This window comes from Rhagoletis pomonella, unplaced genomic scaffold (genome assembly GCF_013731165.1).
Source record: "Rhagoletis pomonella isolate Grant_MI unplaced genomic scaffold, Rhpom_1.0 Rhpom_scaffold_00003, whole genome shotgun sequence".
NCBI lineage: Eukaryota > Metazoa > Arthropoda > Insecta > Diptera > Tephritidae > Rhagoletis > Rhagoletis pomonella.
In genome coordinates, this window is record NW_023458557.1 from 65,678,812 (window position 1) to 65,691,927 (window position 13,116).

Genomic DNA, 13,116 nt, shown 5'->3' on the forward strand with positions numbered 1-13,116 from the left:
TCTGCATTTACATATGTCTTTACAAAGTGGTACACTGACATAGCTAAAAAGAATTTCCTTCACCGCGTTCTTCAAATTAATGTCTGTATATTTATAACTCATATCCCTTTCTTCTTCAAAGCGAAATCTCACATGGTACTCATAATAATGATTTATTACAATATTTTTTGTCAATGCAAATATTTACACACTTGTCGCAATGTGGTTTAACATTTGACGGGTATCTTGTTTACACTTGGAACACCTTGTGTTTTTAACGAAATCGCAACAATGTTTAGTCATGATTTTATTGCCGCGGATAAGCTTGAATATAATACAAATTTATGTGTGAAATTTTCATTCAGCGATTTGCATCATTTTGTTTGATTACAACAATGTTTCTCTTTTTCTTTGTGGTTTCATCAGTGCGTTCGCATTGGCATGCTAATTTATTAAGCCATTATTAAGTGAGCGTGGCAAAAGTGATTATAAAGGAAACTATTGGCAAATATAAAGTAGACTTTGTGATATGATTTCGAAATTTATATTATTGCTCAATTGGTTAGTGTTAAAAGATGTACATGTCAAAATATATCTAACATAACGCAATGGGTTTATGATTTCATAACATTTTGTACACGAATGTACATATATACATATGTATTTCTATTTAATAATAATAATAATAGATTGGCGCTTACACAATTGTACTTTTATGAGAATCTGTTTTTCAAGGCAGAAATACCGTCGGAGGTTTGCCATTTCTAGCCTATTAGAAACAACTTTTTTGTTTTTTTATTTTTTTTTTTTTGGTGTTGGTCGGAAACCAGGCTTGAACCCAGGCTTTGCGGAACGGTTACTCAAACAAGCCTTAGTGTAGCGTGGGCCGAATATCCGCCAGTTTATCCGTTTCCTCATTACCTTCGACTCCCATGTGCCCTGGTGCCCGTAGAAATTTTATGGTATTATTCTCAGCCAGGGCATTAAGCCGCTCTACACACTCCAAAACCACCGAGGGCATTAAGCCTCTCTACACACTCCAAAACCACCGAGGATTTGATCTCGAAGGATGAGAGAGCCTTGAGCCTGGCTATCACTTTAAATCAGGAACCTCTCGCTTTGATTCTTCCTTCGAGGGTTAATTTCAGGGCACATATTATTGGCATAGGCTTGAAATATGATGGGGAAGGGGCACCGAAAGCTTCAGTATAAGGCTATAAACACTAGCGTGGGCCGAAAATCTACTTTTTTTTAGAATTTTGATTGGTAATAGCAAAAATATGGTTCACTATGCTTTAAAAAATTTTTTTGGTCAATATCCTAGGCTCGCCCAAGTTCTTCCCACTGCCCACTGCAGGCCCACAGGAAAATGGCACGAAAATTTGGCCAGAGAGTTAGGTGGCTAACGGAAGGTTTCAAAACCAGGGCGAATTCACGAAATCGGTATCTGTTCAACCTTCTAGGAATTAGATAGATAAACAAATCTAATGGGTATGTACAGGAATCCCTCTGGCCAACAAGTACTACTTTGGACTGAGTAGGCAATTGAGAAGTAAACTCCTCTCTCGTACAAAAATCACGCTTTTCAAGTTACCCGTGCTGATATACATACATATGGCGCAAAAGCATGGACGATGAAACATCTGATCATCCGGCTCATGGAGTTTTTGAAAGATTCTGCGAAACATTTAAGGCCTTTTGCGCGTTGCCGATGGCGAACACCGCTGACGATTTAACGATGAGCTGTATGAACTTTACAATGATATAGCGAATTAAAATTCAACGGTTACGCTTGCTAGGCCATCTCTTTCGAAAGAACAGAAACGCTCCAGCTCTGAAAGTACTTAACGCTAATCCCAATGTTGGGAGCAGAGGAAGAGGAAAGCCTCCTCTGCGTTGGTAAGACCAGGTGAAGAAGGACTTGACTTCATTTGGCATTTCCAATTGGCATATGTTAGCCCAAAAGAGAAAAGACTGGCGTGCTGTTTTGGACTCGGCCAAAATCGCTTAAGCGGTTACAGCACCAATATAGAAGAAGAAAAAAATCGCGGTGTTGCGGTTAAAATTTGTCACTAGCTTATATGAAAAAGAAAAATGCGAGTTATGCAAGACTTAAATTTATCAAATCAGTTTGGTACTAGTCAAGATCCATTTTTATTCAAGAAATTAATAGCTACATAGAAATTTTTCATCGATGCCACCTACGAGGCTCCATGTTCGCTGTTGTTTTAATATGATATTCATTATATAAGTAGCTTTAGAAGATTGCAAACTCTCAATTTTTGGCACGCAATAAACGATACCTTCTGCAACGCTTTTATTAAATATTGCATAGTCAAAAACAAATAAATATGTACATATTTCAAAACATGCAATATAAACTTACACATACATATATATACATTTGTACATAATATGTGCCAGCTTGACTCCCACTAATTTCCCCCCCTTCGTCTTTTCCCTCACCACTTTCGCTTACCTGTCAACGTCACATTGACGTGCATGAGGCCGATATGCGTGCCTATCCGCGACGGCATCTTCTCACGCGAGAACGCCTTGTACGGCGCAATGATGGTTGTGTGTGCCACATGCCATGCGGAGCCCAGTCGCGTAACTGTGTGGATTAAAGAAAATATGATAAATAAAATAAGCACGAAAATTATATCCAAATATAACATACAAATTAATGATTTAATAGTTGGTCATTTGTAGAAGTAAAAAAGCAACAAACAAAATTTTAATAAATAACAACAAATAAATAGAGGTGCTAGCTAGCATAAATCACACGCAGTTCGGTCGCACCTTTGCGCAGGCGCCTATATTAGCCAGCTGTGGATTTTTGCTACAGTGCTTGGGATTTCTTTGTGTATACATACATATTTATGTACATATCTATATTTGTTTGTATATAAAAAATATTGCATTGCTACTCACTTAGTATGACTAAGCCCACGAACAAGCTGAGTGTGACTGTCGAAAATGTGGTGAATTTCTGGAAAATATAAAAAAAATAATAAATAAGTATTCAGCATGCAAATGTACATACATATGTAAGAAAAGATTTACTTGCATGTAAAAAAATATATGAATGGGGGAAAATCTTTTTCCAAGCAGCCACCCGACGTGCCCATTTTTCTTGCGGGGCGAAAATGTTTTGAGCACATGAAGAAAATGTGATAAAGTTTAATTTTTAATGACGTCTGATCTTTTGAAAAACAAAAATTTTTCAAAAATTTCAAAATAACTGTCTAAAGAGAAACGTGTTGCTAAAAAGAACAAAAATATCCAAATAAATTTCGCAGATCAATATTTTGGGCCCTCTTGGACTCGTTGGACAAGAATTCGATGTCAGTTTTTAAATTCAAGATGCCCTCCTACATATAATTTTGTAGAAATCCGTAAAAAATTACAAAAATGTAGTCAGCCATCTTGGATCCGCCATCTCCAGTTTAAAAACTGACCTCGGATTCTTGTTTAGCGACTACAAAGCACCATCAAAAAAGTTATTTTTTGAATTCATTTGATTAGTTTTATTTTCCTCGACCATTCTTGGCGAAAAATCTGCATTTTTTGCGACACAACTCAATTCAGACAGTTATTTTGAGGTTAGATAAATTTTTGCATGTGCTCAAAACATTTTTTCCCCCAAGAAAACTGAGCAGGAGGTGGCTGGTTTGAAAAGAATTCTCCATATTTAAAATAAAATAAGTAAACTAAAGATATAAAACACAAATTAATTAAGAACTACATTTAAATGTGTCTCTTATTGATACATATGTATTACTCATACATGCATATATCCCAGCAAACACTGAAGTTAGTTATCGATTAGTTGGTAATTTTGTTATTCCTATTTTCTAACTACAGCATTGGGCTGTTAGTTCTCCACTTAAATTCCAATTCATTTCTCTAATCAGTTTCCAATGCAGATTTCAAAATGACTGTACATTTTACACTCGGTTAAGGGCAAAAGACTTTTAACTTTTCTTATAATGAAATTTTCCTTAACTTAACTTATTGTGTTTGCTGGTATACCTGTACAAGATATGCCCATGTTTTCCGTCGCGGAAACCTTTTATCTCACCATTCAACGCTGTTGTCATTTTTCTTCGTTGATTGTCTTTGATTTAGACTGTTCCATTCAAGTGTGTTAAAATACTTAATTTGAGGTGTTATTTCAGAGAGCATAAAAATTTGCCGCACCAAATAAAAATGTCCCATAACTTTTGTACCTGTTAGCTGAATCTCCGCCAATCCCTTCATTTATTTGAAAACAGAATGGTCAAATATTCAAAGACGTTAGGGAAACGTCAGAAGCACTGGTGGAAACATACTTGTCAAGCATTTCTGATACCTTTGACATACTTGCCGTATCACACTAAACGATAGACGAAGATTTCAAAGACTTTACACCAATATCCAGTTTTAAGGCGGCCTTAGGATCGACCCATTCAAGCCAGCGGGTGGTACAAAAATGGATTTTTCTAGTGAGGCGAAATATCTTGGGGTAAATCTTGTTACAACGCACAAAGGTTTCTTTGCTTGTCAACGAGTTTTTGGAAATCTTTGGGCCTCTCCCCCAAAATGATTCACTGGACACTGCACAGTGGCCAATTTTTCGAAAAAGCTGGCCAAAAGTCGAAGCGTGGTACAATTGTAATCAAACCTTGTGTAATCGTCTTTATTTTGGTTTCTGGTTTTAAATTTCACCAGATAATTTTGAAATTCAAAATGGCGGATCCACAATGGCTGCAGCTTAAAATAATCAGATTTTTAGCAAAACTAAGGTAGTTAAGAATAAAAGGTCATGGTTTCTGCTTTTTTTGTTATATAATGTGATGTAGCGGTTAGCAATATACGCTATCATTCCGCAGGGCCTGGGTTCAAACCCAGTTTCCGACCAACATCAAAAAATAAGAAACAAACAAGTTTTTTGTAATAAAGTCGCCCTTTGGCAGGCACGAAGAACAGCTTCTCATAAAAATAAAATCCGGATTCGGCGTAAAACTGTTGGTCCCTCTCCTTTGTGTGCCAACATCAAGGCGCACGCCACAAATCGGAAGTGAAGCTCGGACAAACACTAACGGGGTCTTAATGTTTGTTTCTAAAAATCTTGATGTTCAAATTTACACGGGAACTGCGGGACTTTGAATGAAGCAATGAACAAGACATACATATTTGTTGGTACAGGAATATATTTTTAAGATAACAATTTTATACCCCATCAGACTCGCAGTCATCTGAAGTATCCAAGCTCATATCTATATTTTCTGATGGCAATTCCGCATCCGCATTTACAACATTTGATAATTTAATGGCATCTGACGACAGTTTATGATTGTGTTTTGGTGGGTTTAAACGTAAACTTGAAAGGACAGGGTCCGAGGCTACAAGCAGCCGATATTTTTTAATCCTTATTCCTTGACTCTTGGGCTTCTTCGGAAAGTCGCCCAATTGGCAAGGGTGCCCATTCAATAATCAGAGGCCTATGGATGAGCACTCTAATATAGTAGTACTTTCTGACATCATTTAAATTCTAAAAACATCCAATCTTTAAAACATCAAAATCTTGACAGAAATAATTTTTTACATAATTTAAATCTTTTAAACATAAAAAAATTAAGAATCGCGTATAAAAACTGATGTCCAAACTGCAGTGGCGGCTTGTGGCAGGTGGTCTTAACCAAGGTGGATGGAAAAAACTTCAATATATATGAAAAAGAAAATTAGACCGCCCATATCGGCCACTCTCGTAACTATTTTCCTAATCCATCACAATGAGTAAACAAAAAAAATCAATCCGTGAATATCTATGTCTTACGTCAGTTTTTAGATGGCGTGACAATGAAAAAACATGTTTTACATACTCTAGATTACAATGTCCATGAGCGGATACTTGAAAACTGTTACTTTTTTTAAAGATAATACCACGATTTTAACAACGACGAAAACTCTAATTTACGAAAAGTTTAGAGCGAATTGCTAGCAACAGTCACTTCGAGCTCCTGTAACACTAAATGCCTTAAGAGAATCGACTTGTTGTCTCATAACGATACGCAGTAGAGCCCTCAATATAAGATGGTTATGCATACGAATGCACCAATTTTTTTTTGGACTTTTGGCCAGGGTTTTCCAAAAATTGGCCACTGTGCACTGTTGTAAATAAACTACAAATTTTACGAAAAAGTAATTTCCGCTTAAGATCCATTGAAAATATCATTTTTGAGTAAATATTTAAAAATTCGTTAACCGCACTGCCCAAAGATTTGAAATTCCTTTACATACACACATATACATATATTCATGGCCGTATTTTGGACAAAAAATATTTTATGTATGTAGCATTTTCAACGAACTTTATGAAGAATTTTATCTAACGATCACGCTCAATGCCAACCTGTAATGTTTTAGTCTGTCAGTGAGCCATTAAAAAAGGGGAAATTTGAAGCCGTTCACGCAAAGACTTATTCAGGCAATATTTGTTATATTTCCAATATTTTCAAAGGCACACACCTTCAAAAGATCGTAATTTTTTCTTGAATATGCAATTAATGTGTATATAAACAAATAAGAACAATTTAGTAATCGCTGAAAGCGCAAAATGGAAAAGAACTTAAAATATAACCTTTTTGATAATTACGAGTGACAGATTTCAAATTGTTACAGTTTATTTCCAATAAGTAGCACATATTTTTCTCAACGTCTAATGCATTTCCAATGACCCAGGTATTTTATAAAAAAATTCATTTAAAGGTGAGTGACACAAAAGCACACGGTTCCGGAGATTTGGCCATATGTACCACAATCTCACACGAAAAAGGTGTAAGGTTTTAGTTTGAAAATATTTGTGAAGAGGGTTGCCGCCTGTTTTAAAAGTCTAATTTAGTTAAATTATACAGAATTTATCCACTTGAAATTTTAAAATGTTAGTCTCAAACGAAAAAGTTTTAGGAAATAATGTTAAGTTGAAACAATTAAAATATTATTGGAGGTTTGAAAAGGGTGGCCACTTTTTAATTTCAAATTATTTAGTAATACAAGTGAATTATTGAAATAAAACTTCTTGATTGGATTCAGAGATGTATGCGCTAAATAATTAACGCCACTTTGAGAATGTATTTCTTACTTCTGCCATTCTGGAATTGTCTTGATTAAGTTGCACTTCTTCCGCGCGTTGGGACTACACGCAGTCAGTTTTTTTTTTTAATTTACTTAGGTATTAAGATAGTTTCTTAAGCTAAATACATGCATAGAGTTATTCTTTAATGTCCGCATTTGGATTATATTTACCTGTTTTCTCACTCCCGGAAATATCACTAGAAAAGCAACGTAAATTGTTGCAAATAAAACCGAAACGGCCACAATGGATACATCGCCTGTCACCGGTGTTCGATTAGGAAATGAATATAGTGTGGGCCCACCGTCGTCACGAAATGCGTCAAACCAACCCTTCATGCTGTTTTGAAAATTTTGTGTTCTGAAATCAAAAATAGGAAAATAAAAGATTAACATAAAATTAAATCAAATGTAAGGCTCATGGAAAACCTGAGTTCTATTCTTTTCGAAACGAGTTGCTACAAATTAACGAAACCAAATAAATACAGTTACTCCAAATTACAACAATTCAAACAAGCATTAACAAAGTGTTTTTTGTTTTAATATTTCTAATGTTATTGAAGGTAAGATTTTAATTTTTTATACAAATTTTGTTCGGGCTATAACCACCAGAATTTAAACAAAAATTCAACATTTATACAAAATTTAGGAAAATTCAACATACTAAGATAAAGTGCGAGTTTCAGTCGGCTAATAATTCAGATTGATTAAATTTTTTTTTGGGAAAATTTATCGAACACCAAGATACCGAGTACCAAGCTTTGTGGGAAGACCACTATTAAAAAATTTGTATGCTCAGAATTAAAAACTCAGTACAAATCAGTACAAATATAAAACATCAGTACATTAGTGTACTTATTGAAGAAATTACTAAATTAATAATGGCAGTTGGAAAATCAATACTGTGCTGATAAAATCAATACGCCTGGCCACCGTAAGTGGGGGCTTTCGTCTGTGGCTCTCAGACAGGGTCAAGTACTTAGGCTTGATCCTGTATAGGAATCTGTCGTGGAAGCCTAACATTGGGCAAAGGGCAAGAAAGGCATCGGTTGCCTTGTACTGTTGTAGGGGAGCTATCGGTTAAAGGCTAGCTCTCGCCCAAAGTAATTCATTAACTCTATAAAACCAGATTAAAGCCTATACTGGCGCTTAACGTCATCTTTACCACGCGGATATTGCAGACAGAACTGTCGCAGTTTCGAAATTGATCCCAGAAGCTCCTTCTCTACCTATATTCCCTCAAGACGGGACTAGGTAGGGCGGGGTTTCTCGAAGAAGGGAGCGGTAAACTTTTTCACGGACGAATCAAAACATGGAGACAGGGTTGGTGGTCGGAAACTCACTGCCAAAACTATGTTCAGGCTTCCGGACTCCTGAAGTGTCTTTCAGGTGAAAATAGCTGCCACCAAGGAAGCGGTAGACTCGCTACTAAAAGGTGCGCCCGAAATCGTTAAAGGAATGCCTGTCCTCTTTATAAATCGCATCGAAGTTCTTCTAAATAAGGCTAGTATAGGTGCCGGGTCACAGTGACATCGCGGGAAACTGCGTGGCTAATGACCTAGTGTTGGAAAGGCACCCTTAAAATGTTATCCGCAGGTAAGGTGCAACAAGGGACGCCCCTGTCCTACTGCAGTACACTCTTGGATCGTTTGGTCTAGTGTTAGCTGGGCGAGCGCTAGACTTAGACTATGTTCAAACAGGAGCCTAATTGGCAATTAAGAACCTTTTCACCAATTTAAGCCTTATTTGTTACCCAATTTATCATACAAAAATTCAATTTATTAATTTCCAATTTATTATTAATTGGCAATTAATTTGTGTCTGATTCTCTATGCAACCCTGCTAGGTATGTTAAATTTTGACTTGGAGGTATGTTCTCCGATCTGACGTTAAAAAATAAATATTTTCCGTCTATCTGGCGAAATCAACTACAGTTGCGTTACTTTGACCACCTTTTTGTATCATTTGTATGCCCCTTCACAAAGGAGGGAAGGTATTAGACCAGTTGCCCGCAACAGAAAATGCATTGAAATATCAATAAAAATAAGAGCTGATTTCCTGAGAAGTTATTTGGCTACGTTCCAAATGTACCTAAAATTGTGCGTTTGTACCGATTGCACTTTCAAACTAAACTAAGGTACGATTGTATCAACTTTTCCATCACTGTAAGTAATCCAGCAGCTGATTTCGTATCGCTAATTGTGCAGCTGACATATGTGTGAACACAAAACTCAATTCCGCAATTTAAAGCTTAATTGGCCTGTTTGAACATAGTCTAGCAAGCATAATTCGTGCTCTACTAAATACCTTAAAAAATGGACAAAAGAAAGCGGTGCTCCTTTGGTGGCATACAAAAGGAAAAAAAGGCGTTTTTCTGCTGCAGAAAATGTTTTTATAGAGCTCTTTAAATTTTTTTTGCAGCGCAAAACACGAGTGACCCATCGTTACCCCTCAAAGGTGCCGAAAAAAACGTTATTTCTGAAGGGCTAGTGATGGTGCTTCTGACAGGCCATTGTGCGATTGGTATTCACGCGGTAAGACTAGGAATTTCAACTGAACCCTTTTTATCAGCTGTCAAGAGGAAGTTGAGGTGTAATCATCTCCACACTTCCTTTTAGACTGTCCAATAGTGGAGTCCAAAAAAGAGTAAAGTCGGAAATGTAATGCTCTCATCCCCTAGGATTGTTCTATATAGAACAAAATCATATCCCTGTTTTTATACCTGAGCGCACTTGTGCGCAAGGGTGTTATAACTTCGTCCACATAACGGTTGTTTGTAACAGGTAAAACGAATCAAGATATATATAGACAAATGTATACGTAAGTGATCAGAATGAAAAGAGAAATCGATTAAGCGGTGGCTGTCTGTCCGTCCGTCCGTCCATCCGTCTGTGCACACGATAACTCGAGTCAAAATGTAGATATTTTTGTACGTGCACTTCTTTCGCAAGACGGATGGACGAAAATTTGTAAAATCGGACAATAACCACGCCCACATCCCATATAACGGTAATTTGGAGAAATACGAAATCTTCGATAAATCAGTAAATATTAAAGCTAATTTATTCAAAATTGATGCTTGAAACAATTCTTTACCCAGAACACGTTTATGATAAAATTTTGGAAAATGGGCGTGGCACCGCCCACTTATGATCACATATATATATCTCGGTAACCGTTCTACCAATTTGTACCAAACTCGGTGCTTGCCAAATAAAAGCAGAACGTTGAAAATTATTGAAATCAGACTAAAATTGAGGCCGCTTTTCACATAATGGTAAATTTCAGAAATGCTTGAAACTTCAATATTTCGAAATTTAAGAACGCTAAATTACTCAAAGTAGATACACCCCGGCCTTCCATGTTGCGGTAGCTTTCGGAAAGGTGAAAATTATATATTTAATAATTGCGCCGGGTATTTATTTAATGTCGGCTCCGCCCGAACTTATACTTTATGACTTGTTTTATTTTGAAATCAAAAAATATTTAGAGGTCGCTCAAAGCGCTCCAGTTTTCCATGTATTTTTATCATGTTACTTTTTTCTTAGTGTAGCTAAGTGAGATTAAAGGTGCAAGTGAAGAGGTGAGAGGAGAGCAATATGACAAAAGTAACTTATAGAACTTCGGGGTATTCAACATCAATATAATAAGTGGTAAAGAGGGTAGGCATTCATTTTGTTGGAGAGAGATATAGCCGTTTACTTTCAAAAAAGGGTCATCAATACTATTTCCGGACGCAAATATCGAACATCTCTTCAGCGTGGAAGATCAAAGAAAATCTCCGTAATTTCTTTTTCATTTTACAAATGTTTTCGTGCAAATTTGATTCATCATTATTGACATTGCATTTTTCCGCGTATCAATAAACAATTTGTTATAATTGTTATAAAACACAGCAGGATGCTAAATACCTCCATGAAAAAACACTAAAGAAACTTGCGGTACAAATACTGTGTGCTTGCAAACTTTAGTATTTTTTCATTAATTCTATTAGATATTTTTTAATCGACAAATATAATTCTTGATCTCTTTGTTCCTTGTAGCGAATATGTACATACATATAAAATTACTAGTACGAGTTTACGAGTATACAGGTATGTAAAAGGGTATGTACACTAGGGTAGTTCAAAAATGCATGTTAAAAAGTGAAGTCGGTATTGTAATGCTCTCGCCCCCAGGATTGTAGTATACCAAAAAAAAAATTATCCCTGTTTTTTACTTCGAAATCAAAAAATATTTAGAGTCGCTCAAAGTTTTCCGTGTATTTTATATAAGAAAAAAATAATAATTGTTGGTGGAAATGGTAAAGAATTCTTTTAAATCAATATTTTTCTTTCGGAGAACTCTATTCTATTTCAGGAGACTTCCAATAATAATACCCAATTCTCTATTTTACAATTTTACTTTTATGCTAACGATTTTTATGGGTCCTCCATTGCACTTTTTGGGATTTTGGGGGACATATAAAAAATAGTTAATATTTTAAAAATGCTTATCCTAAAAATTCGGTATTATTATTGGAAGTCTCCTGAAGAGAAACAGTTTTCCGATCGGTGATTTTCAGGAATTCTATACCATTTTTACGAAGAATATTTTCACCCAAATAAAACACATGGAAAATTTTGAGCGCTTTGAGCGAGCTACAAAAATTTTTTGATTTCAATATAAAAACAAACCGGGGTATATTTTTTCGGTATAGGAAAGTCCTAGGGGGTGCGAGCATTAAAACTCCGACTTTACTTTTTTTTTACGACCCTAATGTACATACTTATGAATGTATCAACTATTAGGGATATTCTTAAGTTTTTTTGTTTCACCTTATCTAATTGTTTATTATTTTGCTTTACTTGTATCCGCTTTTAAGAAAACCCAAAAATAAATAAATTGGCCAAAAGCGATAAACTTGTTAAGAGTGCCAAACAAAGAATGGAAAAATTGAAGCAATTTGTAGCGGTAAAAAATATGCGAATGTTTAAAAAGGGGACTTTACGTGTTGAGTGATGAATATAGCCAAACAAATAAAGCTACATAAGTAGATATGTAGCACATAGTTATATATACATATGTATGCGCATACTAAAATTTATATAGCTACATATAAAACGAATGAAGCGTGTAGCCGATCGCTTGCGGGTTAAAAGCCGCAAACTTAAGTATTCTCCAAGTTTAAGTGCCATACCCGTACGAGCTAAATTTTATTTAACCCAAGTTTGAAGTGACGTCTGGCGTTCGTTGTATGTATTTGATAGAATGTTGAATAAAAAAATTAGAAGATGCGAACAAAAGCTGAGTCTGAGGCAGCAACCGGTTCTAATTTGTTTTAGTTCTTTTAACGATTCGCGTTTCATTGTTTCGCGTTAAGTATGGTTTTTATTTATTTTATTTTATTTATTTATTTCTTGATTTCGCTAATGGCTACTTATGTAGGATTAAATTGCTTGCAATGCTTCTTATAAAAATAAAATTAGAATTAAAAATACGACTCATTGGAAAGTTTAGCGATTTACGAATTTGAGAGGGAGTACATACAGTGACGAACAAAACTATTGGCACAGTGAATTTTTCGCAATATATGCAACGTTTTTTATTCTTCATACTCTACCAAAAAACATAAAAATCAAATCTCCAAACTTTGTGCAAAACTCAGGAGAATTCAATAAATTTGCATACCAATTTGCAACTTTTTATTCAGATTTAAAAAAAATAATAATTCTAAGAGTGCAGTTTTATAGCCCACTCAATTTTGGTATAAGGAAGTGCAAGTTTGAAGTTGCTAGAAATCGGGTTGTTTTTTGGCAAATTTTTTTCGCGCAGGTTCTTCCATACAAAGTACGTTCGAAAATTATTTTTTGTATGGAGAAAATGAGCAACACCTTCTACTAAATAAATTGCCAAAAATCAGCGCGATTTTCTAGCAACCTCAAGCTTGCACTTACTTATACTAAAATTGAATGGGCTATAAAACTGCTTTCTTAGAATTTTCCTAAAATCTGAATAGAAAGTTATTGGTATGCAAATTTG

At 35.4% G+C, this 13,116-nt stretch overlaps 1 protein-coding gene across 1 annotated transcript in view; it reads right to left on the minus strand.

Annotated features, from left to right (window-relative positions):
• LOC118735356 (dual oxidase maturation factor 1) overlaps window positions 1-13,116 on the minus strand; it is an 88,710-nt gene that overhangs the window by 32,084 nt on the left and 43,510 nt on the right. Inside the window, exons 3-5 of the mRNA XM_036465065.1 lie at window positions 7,270-7,456; window positions 2,914-2,971; window positions 2,459-2,593 (exon numbers count right to left, since the gene is read on the minus strand). Coding sequence (XP_036320958.1) covers window positions 2,459-2,593; window positions 2,914-2,971; window positions 7,270-7,434 — 358 coding nt within the window. The 5' untranslated portion in view covers window positions 7,435-7,456. The remainder of the gene's footprint in view (window positions 1-2,458; window positions 2,594-2,913; window positions 2,972-7,269; window positions 7,457-13,116) is intronic.